Here is an 18,472-nt window from a genome sequence, read left to right as displayed (position 1 = left end):
CTGAACTGAGATACGATAGTGACACAGTGATGACTGTTGTCAGCTGTTGTCTGTACAGTAAACTATTTGTTGAAAAGTGTGCTTGTGTTTCTGAAAAGGAAAATCTGACTGAGTAGACCAAACTATAATTTTAATTTAATTTTCATACCTCCTGCAATATCTGAAGTCATATGACTGCCCCAAAACCAGCCTCTTATGTAGAAACCATCTGTTTATGCAATGGCAAAAGAAAGGTCTTCACTCAGAAGCTGAGTCCTGTGGCATTCTTTGGTAATAGACCATGGATTTCTGGCTATACTGAAATATAATCTTGAGGTATTTGAGGAAAATATAATGAAAGTCTGCTAAAGATTTGCTTACAATTCACTATCACATTGCAACTCGGCAATATGATTACATTATGGCCCAAATGTCTAATATGCAACAGAATATGTTCACTTCATTGAACTACGTATGACCGAATGATCATGTTCTCCATTTTTTTAAACTACCAGTAATCAAATCATTGTTTTTTCTGTCCTTTTTTCTGTGCATAGGATATAGTCATACATGATCAGGTATTCTCACAGCATGGTACAGTAAGACTGAAGTATCAGAGAAGATCACATTATATAAACCACAATTAACTGTTGCTTTGTTGATTGGTTTTATTATTTTGTTTAGTTCAGAATTTTCAACATCACTATTGTTTGAATAATTAAACCCTTGTAAATATTGTCCATTATAAATGTTGATTGTTTATATTATTTGCATGTATGCTAAATGTTAATTTTTGGTAATACATTTTAATTTGTACTAAAACTTTATCACCCCACATTTAATCTGAGGCAGCAAAGTACAAGTGGCAAAGAAATACAGACAAGGTCAAACACTTAATAGAATAAGTATCAAGTTGTGGTAACAAAAACAATACAATTCTATAAAAATACAAACAGTATTAGGACACAGACAGTGCACACAGTGATGACTGCAACATTCTGTATGTGCACTGATCTAAATTTAAACTGATTCGCAGTGGGTATTGCTTAGATGTGCAGTCACTTCAAATATGTCACTATGAAAACTTGTGATTGTCTCTCATACGTCCCTATCTATCTTTTAATGTCTCTTGTGTAATACCAATATTATGCAAGTTATCTTTCATTGCCTTTTGACAATTTCTGTCTTGAACGACGTTATTCAGGACATTAATCTGTTTATTCAAGACCTAATCTGTTTAAATTTGTTAGATTCACACCAAAATAACCAGAAGCTAAACACTTACTTGATCTAATGTTGTTAGGTCATGCTAGCACATTTCACCTGCATACATGGTGCATACATCTTGCGTGCACTTGCATACATTAAAACTATGATGCCTATCTTTTCCATTGGGGAGACTACAAAGTGGCCCCAGTCGTTCCCCCACGACATCAGCAGTGAAGTGTCTGAACAGGAGCCAGCAATCACAGAACGAGGGCAACAATGGGCATGCTGTTCCTATCAGGAAGAAGTCCAGCTTCACAGCACCTGGTGATTGCATTACTGATAAAAATGACTCCTGCATGTACAAACAATGCACCTCTCTTTGGAAAGCATGAGATGGAGATGCAAGTGATCTCCATAGTGCAAAAATGGAAAAAAAAAAAAACATTTTCTCATTGCAAGATTTGATGGCTTAAAAGACTTACTTTGCTGAACTGTCATTTATGACTGAAAAAACATCCCATTTTCTTAAGCTCGTATTTTGACAAAGATTCATATACTATTATCTATATGAAATTATTTTCTAAAGAGTAAGAAAATGTGAGCCATTTATGTTTCACAACAAGAGCATATTATACATAAATTAACTTTATAAAATAGTTCAGAATCTTATAAAATACAAAAATTATCTTATACATTCTTATTTTAATGTAATCTTAAAATGAGAAAATATTTCATCTGTTTTTTCTCAGTACTTGTTGGATGTAGTGGTTGTCTGGTAAAGCAGTAAAGCTTGATTTTTGCTTTCTTTGGCTTGTGCTTGAAAACACGAACAGAAGGACACTACTGAGTCTTCTGAGGTTTTAGAACAACACTGGAGTATGATCTTATGCAGGAGAAAGCGGTGGGAGAAATTTTCCTGGTGTCGATGAAATTGTTTTCCAGACGCAGCGTCATAAGATTTGAGTCCTCATCGCTCAGGGGGTCACAGATGGATTCATCCGAAAAATTCCTGGAAGAATGAGGGACCAGATGAATATGGATAGACTCACGACTGAGAGCAGTCGGTTTTAATTTATTCTGACTATATAGCACATTGATGGATTTTCTAAATATACAGTAACCTTTCCTTAAAGAATGCAAGGACTTGCATAGCCAGCCTGCTGTAGGGTGGGGGTGTGGTGATACCACAGTGCAAACATAAATCACAGTGTCTGTCATCATAGCACTAGGGAGGATTTACTTGGTCCATAGGGCCAACTGCTCCCTACTGGCGCATTTACACCAAAATGGATTAATATGAGTTGCATGAATTTGACTCTGAATGGGGCCTACACATATATTATATTAGGCAAAACCTGCATTGTCATCAGTAACAGTTTACAGTTTTTTCTCAAGTGTGCTTTAAGGTAACTCAGCAGAATTGACTTGCACCACACATTGGCAAGTCTCTGCCTCTCCCGCGAAGCTCTGACTTTATTACGCATAATTCTGCCTTTATGCGGCCACGACTTAGACCGTGAGTAATATCGGTACCCATTGTGGTTGCGGTTGCTGCTGTTACCAGCCCTGTGACTGTGGGAACAGGCCTACTGTAGCTGAATTGTCCAGAGTAATGAGGAAGGAGGAAGGTTCATTGTAAAGCATATACTCACTTTATTTTGTTGTCATTCAGTCTGAGAAAATGCAGCGACTTCATCTCTCTGATTGAAAGGGGCACCTTGGTCAGCTGGTTGTGGTCTAAAAACAGCTCCGTCAAGGAGTGGAACGCCCCGAAGAAGGACACGGGGTTGATTCCGTCGCTCTCCAGGTCGTTGAAGGAGAGATACAGGTATTCTATGCCAGGTTCCATGTGGGCAAACACGTAGCCAGGGATCCTCTCAATCTGGTTACCAACAAGAACCAGGTGGACCAGAGATCTTGGCAGGAATGATGGAACGTGATAAAGCTTGTTGTGTGAGAGGTCTATGGACTCCAGGTGCCTTTGATAAATAAAAAAAAACAAGGGAGAAATGAGATTTAATGCATTTTGAATTAAAAATGGAGCATCTGGATGTATGAATGAGGATGGTACATGGAAAGTTTATATTCATCCCTGAGAGAAAATGTATTGTTTCTGAAACAAACGCTGTGGTTTTGGGTGTCTTGAAATATAGTGTTTTGTTAGTTGTTTGTGATAAATCTCACATACAATAATTATTGTAGGTTGGGTTGTGTAAATGCATTCACAGAACCTTACGTGCTAATGCTGAACAACAAAAATCTGCACCTGCAATAGTTTAAACATCTCGGGAACTGGACTGACCCGAAATGTTCCTTATGTATAGCATATTTAGAATCACATGGCCACGTGGCATGGTGAGCTCAGAATCAAACCTCAGCAAGTTTCTGCTGACCTCACCTTGAAAGAATTCTGACTGGTGCCCATTTCAGTCTTCGTGGATGTTTGCAGTATTTTTTTAAGTAAGGGATCAAAGATAGGTTGCAGAGCAAGTGGTTGTGAAGTGAAAAATGCAGTTGTTTTAAAGTATGTGGAAGTTTTGATTACTTTTGCATCAAAACTCTTAAATACTGTAAACAAACAAAAGTTTTGGTATTTTGGCTCAAATCAAAAGAGCCAAAGAGCTTGACAATCATCAGTATCTTAAACAAAGACCATAACTCCCGGACCACACCAAAGGGAATACAGAGTGTGGAGTGTCCCCAGTATTAACGAGTTTGTGCATACGGGTATCCATCTGCACTATTGCACCACTGAGTCTTGCAGACTCTGCACTGTTGTTCCAAGACCTGTGTCATCATGACCTCTTGGAGTTTTACTTCTGTACAGCCTATACCCACAGCCTGTACTTTGACTCCCCTTCCACAAGCACCCCGCACTATCATAGGTTTGTACACCATTCAAAAAGAAGCTAGGCTTATTAGGGGCTGGGATACTAAGCAGGTCAATGTGGAAATGTATGAGAACAGCAAATGTTTGGATGTATCTGGCACCCTCAGCCTGAGACCTCAACTTCTGACCCTGCTCCAGTCACCTCTGTACTCCTGTTTGTGTAGATAATCTCCCTGGAAGGGTCGATTATACTGTATTGCATTATAAGCCTGTAGTTTACATTCAAAACAACAGAGATACCGTTTCATCTTAACTTCTCGCAATAAACACGCGTAATCAATGACAGCGCTTACGGATGATTGATCCAGGCCAAAGGAGCAATCCTTGTCTCATCCAGCCTGTTGTGCCTCAGCACAACAATATTCAGGTTTCTCGTATGATTGAGAACGGACTCAGATATTTCTTCAATGACGTTGTTTTCCAGATACAGTTCCTGAAAAGCAGAGTAATACTTGTAAAGATGGTTGTATTACGCATGTTACACTTGTTACGCACGTTATAACATCACCATAGCTCCAACTGCACTTAAAAATGTACGACTTTAGAATTTTTAAGAGGTGAAAACATCTATTTATGTGGTGAACTTGAGTAGTCTGGTTAACCATAATTGCTATTTTGAATCAAGAGGTTTCTTTCAGGTAAAATCCAGAGCATGTTTTGAAATGTTGGATCACAAATGAAGGCTAAAGTTATTTGCCATTGATTATGTAATGCGTATTTGCTGTGCATGGCATGAAAATGTTTGTTTCACAGAGGTAACGCTTTTTGGGTTTTCTTTGCTGACTGTTGGTTGGAAAACATGTCACATTGTCATTACAATCAAAAACTGGCTTTGAATGCAGTGCAAATCAAAGGTGTTTTTTTCTTGTGGTTCCCTGTAATGACTACATAGGTACAACTTTTTGAACAGCTGCGAAATTAATTACTTAAGTGATTTGAATAAGCTCAGACACACCACTAACCATGACCCCAAAGCCAAAACCACAGTCACTCCCCTCAAATTATTACACAAGTTATGTAAAAGCATACATGATGATACAAGAGGTTACACGATGTTGTACCTAAGTGCACAGTAAAGACAATATTTTGCGGCTTTAATGTGAATCATGGCAGAATGTTGCTTGAACTGGTTATTGCCTGTATTGGTGTCATTCAAAACCTAAATGTGGCCTCTGCTGTTGAGAAGGAAGTACCAACAGTAATAAATGTCCTCTCACTTACAGTAAGTGCATCAGTTTTCTGAACAGGCTTGGTTAGTACCTGAGCTGGTGGTGAAATTAAAAGTGTTTCACTCTGGCTCAGAGGCAATGGCAGGCCTGGCACTATGGGGGTGCTTAGGGGTGCCTTGCACCCCTGATGGACCCCAGTGCAACTCCAGTTGTCTCGTTATATCCCGATGTCTACATAGAATTTATGACTTTTTGTGCACCCCCTTCGATTGCAGTTGCACCCCTCTGTATTTTCTCCTGGCGCCGAGCCTGAGCAGTAGTATGGTTGGCTGAGCTCACCTGCAGAGACGCCGGCAGGCCCTGGGGAATGGTGCGGAAATGGTTCCTACCCAGCCGCAAGTAGGAGAGCTGCGTGAGGGGCAGGAAGGCAGAGGGATCCACGTTTCCCTCGCTCAGCACATTTCCTTCCAGCTCCAAGGTAATAAGATTGTGCAGACCTGACAGACATTACAGCGCATGGAAAATGGTTCTTGTCCATTTCACTTAACCGCAAGCTGCTTTACAGCTCTTTCCATCGCAATATTAAATGCCAATGCTCAATAGGCTAATGAAACCGTGCAGTTATTAGTATGCTACTTTAAAAAAGGGGAGTTTGACAGTGTGGCCTCAGCATGGGGCGTTTGTAATAGTGCTTCATTTAGCTCTGCAGAGCGTAAGGGGTTCCTGTTGGCTCCAGGGAGAATTACCTTGCAGGCTGTTTTCATCGATTGTGCGAAGGTTGTTTTCATTGATCTTCAGCTCCTGTAAGCTTGATGGGAGTTCTGTGGGAATCTGCTCCAGAAGATTGCCATCCATGTACAGACGAGTCAGAAATTTCAGGCCCTTTGAAAAAGGGAAAGAAATAAATATTTGCTTAAGGGTGCCTTGTATGGGAGCACAGTCATGGTTATAGCTTTTTGCCATATAAAAGCTGAAAGGAGACCTTTGTGTATATAACCAACAAACACACACTGAATGTGCAAAGAACATGTAATCCAGTCCCCTGATTTGAGTATTTCCTGTGCTGTATTGTAATTGGAAGTTTCTTGTAAACAGCATCTTGCCAGTGCTCATATTTCCCGAATGCTCTGTCATGCAAAGTGCAAATAGAGTGCCCTCTTCACTGCTTTCTACAGGATGCTTCGTGGATTCAGAATAAAAAAATAAGAAAGAAAAAGCACATGTTCTTAAAATAACTCTTGACGTTTTATGTAAACACGTGCCATGGAATTTGTTTTTCTTTTAAAGCATCCTGCAGGTTTCTGTCTGAGAAGAGTGAGAGTCAGAGTGAGAGAGAGAGCGGGGGGGGGGGAAGAACTCTATCTGTGTTCAGGGACCTAGCGTCCTGTTGCGAGAAACGCATGAGCTCTATTGCAGAGAATTCAGGAAAGCCAGGCTCTGAAACGTGGCCCAGATCATAAAACAGAGAACGTAATGGAGGACATGTAAGTGATGATGCCGCACCTAGGCTCCAGGGTTTTCAAAGTATTTATGGCTGGAATAATAAGCAAAGTGTGAAATGGGATGGGTTTTTTTTTTTTTTTTTTTTTTTTTTTTTTTTAAAGAGCTTTGAGGATTAAATGTCCGGTTGTCTGTTTAACTGAATAGCAGTCTGTATTTGTCATGGAAAGAGTTAGAAATTCAACAGTGTATAATTGCAATTATCTCTCACAGGGTCGCTCCCCACAAAAAGCATGAATGCTTCGTATTTTCCCATAGTTAGGATGAAATGAGAGCTCTGCTGAGTGCAGCTGGGCAGTTGTAAAGCCACAATCTCTTTTGAAATTCTTTTCAAAAGTAGTTACCACCCTGCTGAGAAATATGGTGTTAGATAGGATTCCATTTTGGTCCTCTTCAAGGCTTCATGATGGGAAGAGTAAAAGGCAAATTTTATGCTCATTTCAAAATATTACAGATAGTTTCCATCTGAACATTAAATTTAACATTGCACCTGACTCTGCAGGTGTAATATGATGAACTGGTTTCAGGATTCATATTGGGTTTTTAACCAGGAATGTATTTCTCCATCAAAGTTTGAATTGTCTTTGCACACAAAACAAGTGATGTACGTCTCCACAGAAAATCTCTGCCCTACTATTGTGTCATGGAGAAAAGAAGCGAAGACTAACGTCTTACTTTGAACACTTGTGGGTCGATGCCAGAAGACGTGAGCTTATTTTTGCCAAGGTTGATCCACTCCAAGTTGGGGATGCCATTGAAAGCCCCTGCTGGAATTGCAGTGATAGCATTCCCTGTGGGCACATATAAAGGCTTGTGTGAGATCACAATTTTAAAATCATCAAACAAGTCAAAGTCGTTTATGAAGATGCCATTTATCTGACCCACAGCTGTATTAACCAAACCCACATTTTTACGAGGGGAAACAGTTAGGAGTTTTGTTGAGGGCCCTAGACTTGTGGTTGGGAGACATACTCTTGAATCATTAGAAGTATATGACTGCAGTTCTGAGGCAACTTCTTGTCTGAACTACATAACTTCTGTCTGCACTGAGGCGACTTCTTGTCTACGGACTACTGCACTAATTTGGGATTAACTGAAACACCTATCCCTCCTCATATCTACCCAGTAGGCCCTAGTAGGTATATGTGCTGCCATGTCAGCCTCCTCACCTTCCAAGCTGAGAGCCTTGAGCTCAGGGATGGACAGGGGTGGAATGCTGGTGAACTTGGCATTCTCACAGGTGACTGTGACATCAGAGATGATACAGCCTGCAGGGAGGGAGGGGCTGGATCTGGGGGTGTCCTCAACTGTAGGGGCAGGGAGAGGCGGGATTCCCTCTGGGGTAGTGCGCCGTGGGGGCATTTGGAAAACATCTCCTCTCAACCAGACTTCCTCCTCCTCCTCCTCTTCTTCCTCCCTCCCCTCCTGCTCCTCTCCCTCTCCCTCTTCCTCCCCCTCTTCCTCTTCCAGTATCCTCAGCAGCTCCCTCTGTTCCATCTCCAGCCTCCTCCTTCTGTCCTCCTCCAGCCTTCGCTCCTCCTCCATCCTCCGTTTCTTCTCCTTTTCTGCCGCCTTCTCCTCCTCTTCCCTCCTCCTCTGGTCCTCAAGTCTCTTCTCCTCTTCCTCCATCTTCTCTCGCAGCTCCTCCTCCTCCCGCCGTCTCTCCTCGAAGAGCTTCTTCTGTTTTTCGGCCTGCAGCCTCTTCAGCTTCCTCTTCCTCTTGCGCTCCGCGTCCTTCTTCTGGAGCTGCTCCTCCATCTCCTGGTGCTCCTCCTCCTCCTTCCTCAGCAGTTCGTCGATCTCCTCCTGGGTGCGAGGGGCGGCCGGCCCCAGCTCGCTGGGGTCATTGGGTTCTGGGGAATCGCCAGAGAGTTCGGGGACATCAGGGACTGGGGCAGTGTACAACAGCATGAGGGTGACAAGGCCGGGAAACAAAGGGAGGAGACAAAGACAAGGGCAGAATGCTAGTACACTGAGACACACACAAAACAGACATACACTCTACAGCACTGTTCCCTTATAGCAGACTGTTATATTTTGGAAGGTGCAAAATGCTGCTAAGCAGTAGATTTCAGAACAGAAAATGTAAAAATGACAAGCCAATTTTGAAATACGAATGTCATGTACTACATAAAATGTATACTCTTTTTTGTATAATATGTTTCATCAATATGCACCTAGAAATTGTTTGTTTTGTCTTTTAAGGAACAGCACTTGACATAAATTGTACTACCACTGCAATGTATTGTACTGAGCCAATACATGAGCTGTTAAACTGATTTAATCTCTACTGGTTTATATTCATCAGTATATTGTAAATATATTGGTCAATGTGAAATTGACCAATATTGTATTGTACAATATAATTGTAAATGAATAGTTCATACATAGCTGTCTATATATGTATATATATCTATAAACAGAGAGGGAAGTGGTATATGCAAATGGTATACACCAAATATAACCAATGCATATAACCAATACAAACACAAAATTCTTGTCACCAGACATTTTAGAAAGTGAAGTAGTGAAAAATGGATATGATCATTTGATTTGCATTAAATACTGGTTGCAGTCTCAATCTCCAGTGATCACCCTTTTCCCAATCCAACCCCGTCATCCCAGAGCTTGGTCAGTGAATAGTTCTTTTCCAATGCATGCAATTGTCTCAAATTTATCTGTGGGATGCACTGAAAGGACACAGTGAAATCTGAGTCTGAAATCTGCTCCACCAGATTCTCATAGAGTTATTGTGTTCCGGGTCTTCAAAAGTGGTTTTTACGCCAGTGAAAGGTCATGATATAAGGTAGGGTGACTGTCCCCTCGCATGAAGGTCTTACAGGTAATATGCAGTACTGTAGCCCACAATACTAATGGGCCACTGTAGTGCACAAAGAATGGTCTTGTAAAGTCTGTGCTTAAGGAAAACATTGATGAGCTTCAGGCATAAAACAGGACGCACGTGTTTGAAAGTTCACCTCTTTTTTTAAGGTGATGTCTCAGAAACCAGACAACCACATGTGAGACAGAACCTTGAGTCATGTTGAACTTCAAATATTTTCCCAGGCAGTCTGGAAGGCATGTCCTCAGTTGGATGAAACAGTAAAATTTCCTCGCATTGCTGCAAGTCCTTCCACTACATCTATATCTCTTTGTTCCTTTCACAACAAACAGTGTGTGTGAGTCTTTCCCTCGATTGTTATTCTAGGATGAGACTCTTCAAAATAAAACCCAGCTTCATAAAGTCTTGAAGTAGATCATTATGGAAACTATCTTGCATGCAGTCTTAGTGCATAGGAAAGTATATGTTTGAATGCCATCCAGCAAAATGCCTTGATAACATCCTTGATAAAAATTTTAAACTTTTTATATTCTGGTCTAAGATGTTATAGGTTAGCTTGTTGTAAGGTTAGAAAAATTACCACGTGGTGGCTTTTCAATATTCATGAGTTCAACAACAGTTGTCTCCAAGATAAACTTCAGCTTAATTCTGGCCAGATGACTGCACAGCTCCCCATGCTCTCCCAGTGTACCCTCCTGCCTTCCTAAAACCAGAGGTACCTCCCTAACAAACTTCGCCATGCAGTTTCCATTCAGGGCTTTGGATTACGGTTGTACATATAAACTAGACCCACATATTTTGAAGATGAAATATCATGCAGCTGCTCTGGAGTCCAGCAGATTCTTACACTAGTACAGTTGAAGGAGGTTCTTGGGGGCTGACCAGAACACAGGCTGGCGACAGTTATCAAATACATTTCTGTGCAATTGACTTAATCACTATCCCAAGGTGAAAAGCACATATCTTCTCCATTCAGAGCAATTTTCTTACCATCTGTTCAAACTTATTTATAATTGTTTCACACAGGCATAAATATCTGGTGAAGGGTGAGAAGTTCTGGCTTTTGTATTAGAGACCACAGGGGAATGGGTTGTGGGTGGGTAGGTGGGTGGGTGGGGGCGGTGGATAGATACCAAGGTCGTGGCAGACAGGACAGCACTCCCCTACAGGGGTGATGGTGAGGGGGCAGTGAAGCCGGGGGCAGTGGATCTCATCACATGCCACCGCCCCATCGGAGCACAAGCAGGTGACACAGGGCTTGGGGGACCAGACGGCCTTGTCAAACATGGTGATGCCCTGGAACACACACTGCCCCTTCTTCCCTAGGGGAGAAAGTGGACAAGGTCAGTAACATTGTAGGAAAACCCACACATTCTCTCCAGTGCTGGTCATTGGGTGTTTGTCAAGAGAGCTTTTGTGCCTATGTTTATCATAATGCCTCATTTTAATTGCTCTGATTTGGCTGAAAGGCCCTGTTGCTGTGATGTTATTCCATGGCAAGACTGCCATCACTGCATGATTTCTGAATTTTCTAGTTTGCATCAATCAAAGTATTTTTATCATTTTGGATGTTTATCATCTCTTCCATTGCTTATCAATGCTGTATTGTAGTTGTTTTAAGAATTATAAAAAGGTACAGTATATAGATTGACCTCCTTTTTCTTTAGCTTGTTTGATCTCCAGTAGGTTAATAGTGCATGCCATAAACCAATACAGCTAGTGTGTCCTGGGTGTCCACGAGTGGAAAGTTGTCACAGTTTCAGATGCATATTATTATTTACTGTTCATGTGTCAGTGTCAAATTGCTGTATTTGAAAGTTGAGGTAAAATTGGTACCAATTTGAGCAGTACATAATAATTACATGTCTGAAAGCACCAGCCGTGTGTATTTACTGTGGGCAAGAGACAATGAAATTACTTGTATAATTTTTGTTCTCGTAGCTCAGTCCTTGTTATGGGGTTTTCTTTTCCTCCAACAACTATACATGGGAAGATAAGGACACACTACAGTACTTGTTTCTTGCAGAAAACGGGTAAACAGTGGTGCCTTTGTTAGGAGAGTTTACAGTTGACCAATTTTGCAGCCCTTGTGTTTTACAAAATCTCAGTGTATTGTTTATTAAAGTTTTCTGTCCGGATCTTGTCATTTCAAATGGTTGGCCTGTTTGATTCAGGTTCCATAAGTTCAGCTTTCATAAGTTCAGCTTTCATAAGGAGTACTTTATTACAAAGTATACATATAAGAATAAAGGCGAAGGTTTCCATTATGTCAAAAGCACTTGAGATATATAATAATTACTTTTCATAATCCAATGCTATTAACGTAATCCTGGGGCTTAATGGAGCTGTTACACAGCTGTAATTTACACAGAATCACAGAATTTGATCACTTCTTGGCTTAATGGTCTATTCCTCCATCTGTTTGAGTCTGGAGGCTCTGTCCTCCACACATGTTAGCAATAACAAAGGGAAACAACAGAAATAAACCCCAAAAAGGCATGACTTGATTATTGCGGAACTCACAAAAGAACCTTAAAATGACCTGGTATTATGATCTTTGTCACCAGGCATGAAATCATCCAAAGTTCAGCCGTTGCGTTTCATTTCACAAAATAACATTCCGCAATATTTTAGGTAAACAAAGTAACGTTACATTGGGCTTTCAGCTAAAACTAAATCTATTGTAAAGAGGTGATTTCACCAACACTCACCACTCAAATCACCTTAATGAGCGGCGGTCCTCTTTGTTTTTGCGGTCATTGCACTTGATCAGGGTACAGCAGTCATCCACTCTTGCCATGTCTTCAGTGCACATGACTGGTGTGCAACACTGTGGTCCAGTCTAAGAGCACAGTAACTGTACAGTGCTGTAGCCCAGCCCAGCTATGTGGTCCGTACACAGGACTGCGGTCACCACTGCTAACCCATACAGGCCAGCAGCCAAGTTCCAACAGGGTCAGAGCTTCATACATGATGTGCATGCAGAAGGTGAATTAAGCCCTGCATTGCTGTAGAAAACCTTCATCTGTTTCTTATGCTGCTGTAAAATTTCTGTGAATGAAGCTGGTGACTCAGAGAAAGAAATAATTTGTATTCATTATAAATCAATGTATTTTTTGGCTCTGATTGGTCATGTGGTTTTTGGCATTCAGAAAGCTTTTGCAATTTAATCACAGTATCACTTAATGAATATGCCAGTATAATAATGGTATCCTTGCTGAACTACTTTTATTTCAGTAGTAAATGCATATGTTGTTCTTCATGGTAGTGAAGAGGTTTTTCTCATGAAGGTCTCATGAGTTCACATTTTACTCTCCATACTGTTGATATACACTCACTGTTCCCGCACAAAGACAACCCACTCTAGTTAATCTTGTGTGTAGCGAGTATCAAGTGCAGGTATAAAATCAATTAAGCACAAATAGAGTGCATGCTCCAACTGTTCTACAGCAACTGCTCTTGGTGCACATGGACATCTGTGCTGGTAATGGTAGACTGTCTTGGCGATTGGTGGTTGCCTTAACTTGGTTTGAGGAAGGACGAAACAAATATTTTGTCACAAGCAGGTGTTCAGGATAAGCCAAATAGCATCAAGTGAAATCACAGTGCATTTGAGGATCTGTTTCTTAGCATAGCTTTGACAAAACCTCAAGTGCACTGGGATGGTTACAGTTTAGACATCTGATAAGCAGGTGTTGATACCAACAATCCGTATGGAAGATGATGACAGTAAATGTTTTGTGCAGCTTGATACTGTGTCTTTGGAATTATGTCTACAAACTGACCAGCAGCACTATTTGTTGTTACCATGACTGCAGTGCATTTGTTTCATTAATGAATTTGTGCGTGCGTGTGTGCACGTGCATGCGTGCGTGCGCACTCGTGTGTGCGTGTGCTTGCGTGTGTGCACATATGCAAGTAACACAGGTGGTCAATGTCTGAATGATGTTTGAAACGCTCAGTGTATCCTCTGCTCTGGTGGAAAGAATCCCAGCTGTAGCCACTGTTCTGATAAAACATCTAGTCAACAAAAATCACCAGTTTTGGTGGATACACCTTTGTTGTTCATGTTGACTTTCATTGGCATCATTTCAGCCATCACCCTTTGCCATGTATACAAACTATACAGAGAACATGAAAAGGATCAAATGGTTTCATTATATAAAAGATAATTACCCTGAACATTACATTTGAGTCAGCCAAAAAACACACACACACACACACACACACACACACACTCGAACATCTGCATCACAGCAAGAAGCAGCTTGTACTAACCTGGTATGACATTGTAGTTGGACTCCAGCTCATTGACGCTCTTGTATGACTCAATAAATACAGACGTGCCATCGTCCCCGTTGTTCGCAGGGACGCTCCTTAGCCGAAGGAGCGGGTTGGAATTCCGCTGCCTCGCGGGCCTGTTCCTGCCTCGCTTCAGTCCGACTCTTCTCCTTCTCCCCCTCTCCACCTCCACCTGGGCAAGGGCAAGGCCCATGCATACCAGCAGACACAGAGCAAGCACAACCCTTGGCCTCATTGCAGGGTCTTACTGGAAGTGCAGGGACCTGGGAAGACGGGAGAGAAAGAGGATTTTTTCCCCCCTGAGTTGAATCCTAGATATAGCCCTCTCTTAATGTGCAGTTACTACCCAAACATTCCACCTAATAACAAGTCTCTGGCATTAAATAGCAAGGCACAATGTTGCCTGCAGGTCTCTTCACTGATCTTAATCTCCCCCTGGCTTGTGAGGATCTTGACAACTCGCTGCATTACTTTTAAAATCTTGCTTTGAATGTGCGACCAAATTGTGTTTTAATCGGACTCGCATCTTAGAAGTAATTTTATCCAGCTTGAGTATTGGAGATACAGTGTATGGCAGAAAGCCATAACCAATCCAGACTGATATCTGCACTGAATTAATGAAGTGTTGTGCGTGTGTGGAAAACTTTATTAGCTATGACTGGATTTTTTAATCTAGCACTGAACATTTTATCTTTAACATTTGGTTCTTATCTTCACACATGTTCACTGTTCATGCATGCACATATATCCTCCATTGCTGCTTCTATATGTTTGTTTGCCCAATTACCCATGATTTGAATTAATAAGAAGTTTTGGCACAACTAATCGCATAAACATGTGAACAGTTAGGGTTTGCTAAACATTATTTTAGCCATGCCACAAACTCCATTGTTAATACAATGTGTTAGTACATTGAAGCAAGAAGCACTTAACACTAGGTGATGCATTAGCACCTGTTAGAATTCAGCAGGTGGTGTTCTAGTCCACTTTTTCTTTTGCCTATGACAGTATCACTGCTTTAAAGTGCCAATTTTGCCTCATCTTTAAACTGTTCATACGTTGTGTTTAATTCCATTTGGAGAAAGATTAAAGACTTGTAGTCAGTCTTTTTTCTTTGATCTTGACACAGGACCCTTCACATCTTGCGTGTCTCTGGTAAGGGCTTCACATTACTTTCCTAAACAATATTGCAAGAGTGAGCTTCTCTCAGGAACATTATTGCCACCCACACAATGAAAGCTAATACAGGATCTGAATCCTAGAGGAGCAGCTAACTCCTGCATGAGAGAACAGAGATGGGCATAACCAAGCAAGTCCCGAGCAGAGTCATTATATCACTAATTACAGCACTCATTAGAAAACAATCCAACATGGACTTTTTGTGTGTTTATTTCCGTGCTTATATCTATGAATAGCGTCTCTGTCTTCCGCGCCACAGCAAGCTTCTTATATTTGTGTGCCAAAACCCTTCTGATGTTTACTGTCTTAAATGACATTTCCAGAACAGCACACCACACATTGCGATCAAAGGTGGCCAAAGGAAACAGGACATGCCAGAATGGGTCACAGTGTCAGCTGTAGAGGTTAAAATGGCAAGCAACCCCAAGTGACATTGAAATACAATGAATTATGTGGAGCTGTGACCTGTTTCCATGGGCCTGGCAGAGAAGAATGACTCTGACACAGTTATCTGTGAACAGCAGTAAGAGCAGTTGAAACATGCTGGGGGTGGTGACTTCTCCCTGCAGTCAGCAGAGTGATCCCAGGCCCCCGGGGCTTGGAATTATGCGGTTAGTAATAAATCGGTTCAGGAACTGTTGCAAAAAAAAAAAAAAAAAAAAACCCACAACCCTACACTGTGGAGAGGGGGGGGGGGGACGATGGAAAGCATTCTAATTGATGTGGTCCTTAGGATGACAAGGCTCAAATGGAAATTATTTGAAAGAAGCAATCATGGCAGAACAAAAATAATCCTAATGCCCTTTGCAGCAACGGTCTGCAGTAGGGATTTCTTTCTCTGGGACACTCTCTTTTGCAGAGCACAGAGAAGAAAATCACGCAACACTGATTGTTCATAGCTCTCTCCTCTCCTCTGAGACTACATCTGTAACAACAAAAGCCTTGCTGAACAAAGAAAATGATTTTATGATTACAACCCTCCGACGACTTCAAATACATCCTGTTTCTCTGCCCCTTCAATAACTCAGGAAAAACACAATTACGTAACCATAACGATAGCTGTAGAAAATGCCATTCTCTTCGGCCGGTCAAGCCGTATACATATGCACATTTTTTTGTATACAGGACATGTAATATGACCATAGTTTACTAACTGCAGATGGCAAAAGACAGCATGCAAAGCAAAATACATATTAAAGGATAATTCCCTCCATAAATCTTGCGCTGACAAACAACTCCCAATGCTGCCGAATCGCACTCAATGCACATGAAAGTTAACTGTTTTAGTCACAGAGAAAGTTCGAGTTGGAGAGGGGGAGAGAGAGAGAGAGAGAGAGAGAGGGAGAGAGGGAGAGAAAGAAAAGGACAGAGTACGTTACCAGTGGTTCGCAGGCAGTGTGCAAAGCCAAATATTTCCGCTCTTTCCCAAGTTCTCTGGGACTGCCAGCGGCTGTGTCACAGTGTGCGTCTGCTCGGCTGCCGAGCTGATAAATGCTTTAAACACATGAGGCTGCAGCTTGGGGTAAGCCGAAGCTTGCCTCGGAAACTTTTGAAGTTGGGTGTCTGAAAGCCACACGATCACAGGATGGTCAGTTACAGGATGCTGTTGCGGGGGAGAGGAGTTGGTGATTTTCTCTGCCATAATTACTAGGCAGCGCGTGCGTTTGGGCGCTGCTCTCAGCCGCTGAGATGCCACCTCGCTTGTCATTACTGGGCCACTGCACGAACGACGCGTTGGGACAGAGGGGACGAGTATGGGGGGCAAGAAAAATACCCATCCGTCCTCTTTTCAGCCCAGCGCTATATCAGGTGGAGGAGAGTGTCCTAAAGCCACCCCGGTCTCTGAGCTCTGAAGGTCCGTTGGTTGATGTTCTGGCCGATGGGGCTATTTGCCCTGCCCACTTTCTCATTTCAGTGGGTGGGACGTCTAGGCTTTAAAAATGCTGTAATCTCTCTGGAACTCAAGACCATCATGGAGTGAGGAAAAAATGTAATCATTCGTACCCTGCCTTTTTTTTGTACATTGATATTTTCCTGGAATGTTGAAACTTAAGTTTGAAAGCAAACATCTCAAAAAAAGAAAACCCTTGAGGTTGACCACTCATTGCTATATTCTGTAATCTACATGCAGATGCCCTTCTATCATACTGCTTCTGCTTAAACCAAATAAAAGATAAAAACGAGCCAGGTCAAGTGGAAAGTGGAAATGTTTACTAAAGTATATGAGGGGTCTGCATAGCTTTTTAAATTCTTCCAGCTTCTTTCTACGATGTGTCCCCGTGGGACCTCTACAGGATATACATGTCATCACCGTGCCAGGACCGATATCTTACTGTGTCAGACCAAGCGTGACACATTTTAGTATGACTTTTATACTAACAAACTGTCAGTGTTTGCCTGCAGATGGCTCATGTTGGGGTGAAAACACATTACCCCCCTAGCAGGAGTGCTCATCCTGTATCAGTTGTTCTGTTGTGTTTGGTTTACATTTGCTTTCTGCTACGGTACAAGTAATGATCATTGAAAGTTTACTGTCACCTAATACTCATACATGTCACTAACATCCCTAGACTAATATCTCCACATGTCATATGTATGCATGTTACATAGTACTTTTTAAGCTGTACTTTTTCCTTTCATTATTGATGTTCAAATTACATACGTCAGGGAAGAGGGCTTCCTTTTCAATGGCCAGCAGCTATTTCCCTGTACTTCCGGTACAGGGTAGCATGCAAGGGTTTGTATGGCAGTCCTGAAAGCTGGAAAACAGCTTCTGCTAAGCAAACATATCATAATTAAAGGATGGGGAGGCTATAAAAATGTAATAATCTGTTTTGACTTCAGGGCATTGTTTCAGATCGTCGGGCCAATTAGACTTCTTTATGACTTTCTAATAGTGAAAAATAAAACTGTCTTTCTGGCATGGGACATCCTTCCCTCTCCCAGCTGATCCCAAAATAGTTGTGAGCAGCTGTTCACATCTTGCAAGCGTCTGTTCACTGTGACATCACTCACTGTGACCCGCCACCCTGCGTGTCTCTGAGTCGTGCAGGACTGAGAACGCTGCTGTTTGCTGATCCTGCCACTGTGCTGTTTTCAGTCTTCCGGATTCATCCAGAAAATGGAACAAAGTTGGCTGGCGACCATGAAGACTGGAATGACATGTATTCTGTTTTGTTATGGTGTTGTTTACTCCCCTATATACCCCTAATATATAAAGCCAACCTGATAGAAACAGAATATGTTTTTTATTTTTATTTTTTTAACTTTTCAAAACAATATTTGCACATGTAAGTCCTCTGATTTAGATGAGTAGGGTCTAAATTTTAGTAAAATTAACTATACTGATCGGGTAAAGAAAATTTGAAGGAAGAGAATTATCATCGTGGCAGAAGTGTACCT

At 41.6% G+C, this 18,472-nt stretch overlaps 2 protein-coding genes across 2 annotated transcripts in view; one reads left to right on the top strand and one right to left on the bottom strand.

Moving 5' to 3' along the window:
• LOC118779598 (centromere protein P) overlaps positions 1–18,472 on the top strand; it is an 86,834-nt gene that overhangs the window by 54,986 nt on the left and 13,376 nt on the right. The window lies entirely within an intron of this gene.
• ecm2 (extracellular matrix protein 2, female organ and adipocyte specific) lies at positions 1,952–16,525 on the bottom strand. Its single transcript, XM_036530376.1, has 10 exons — positions 16,450–16,525; positions 13,868–14,154; positions 10,723–10,911; positions 7,917–8,636; positions 7,423–7,538; positions 5,994–6,129; positions 5,587–5,744; positions 4,372–4,511; positions 2,841–3,167; positions 1,952–2,197 (listed from the first exon to the last, which is right to left on the bottom strand). Exons 2-10 carry the CDS (start codon positions 14,124–14,126, stop codon positions 2,029–2,031), a joined length of 2,214 nt encoding a protein of 737 aa, XP_036386269.1. The 5' UTR covers positions 14,127–14,154; positions 16,450–16,525; the 3' UTR covers positions 1,952–2,028.

This window comes from Megalops cyprinoides, chromosome 6 (assembly GCF_013368585.1).
Source record: "Megalops cyprinoides isolate fMegCyp1 chromosome 6, fMegCyp1.pri, whole genome shotgun sequence".
Taxonomy (NCBI): Eukaryota; Metazoa; Chordata; class Actinopteri; order Elopiformes; family Megalopidae; genus Megalops; species Megalops cyprinoides.
The sequence above is the reverse complement of the archived record's forward strand: the minus strand, read 5'-3'. Positions and strand labels throughout refer to the sequence as shown.

What these genes read in the sequence shown, in the direction of transcription:
- ecm2 (XM_036530376.1), bottom strand. Translation starts at nt 14,126, where the DNA reads ATGAGGCCAAGGGTTGTGCTTGCTCTGTGTCTGCTGGTATGCATGGGC. An exon ending in TCCTGTCTGCCACGACCTTG is followed by an intron (nt 8,637 to 10,722) that starts GTATCTATCCAC and finishes ACACTGCCCCAG; the next exon opens with TCCCTGATGTCCCCGAACTC. An exon ending in TCGACCCACAAGTGTTCAAA is followed by an intron (nt 6,130 to 7,422) that starts GTAAGACGTTAG and finishes CCTTTTTCAAAG; the next exon opens with GGCCTGAAATTTCTGACTCG.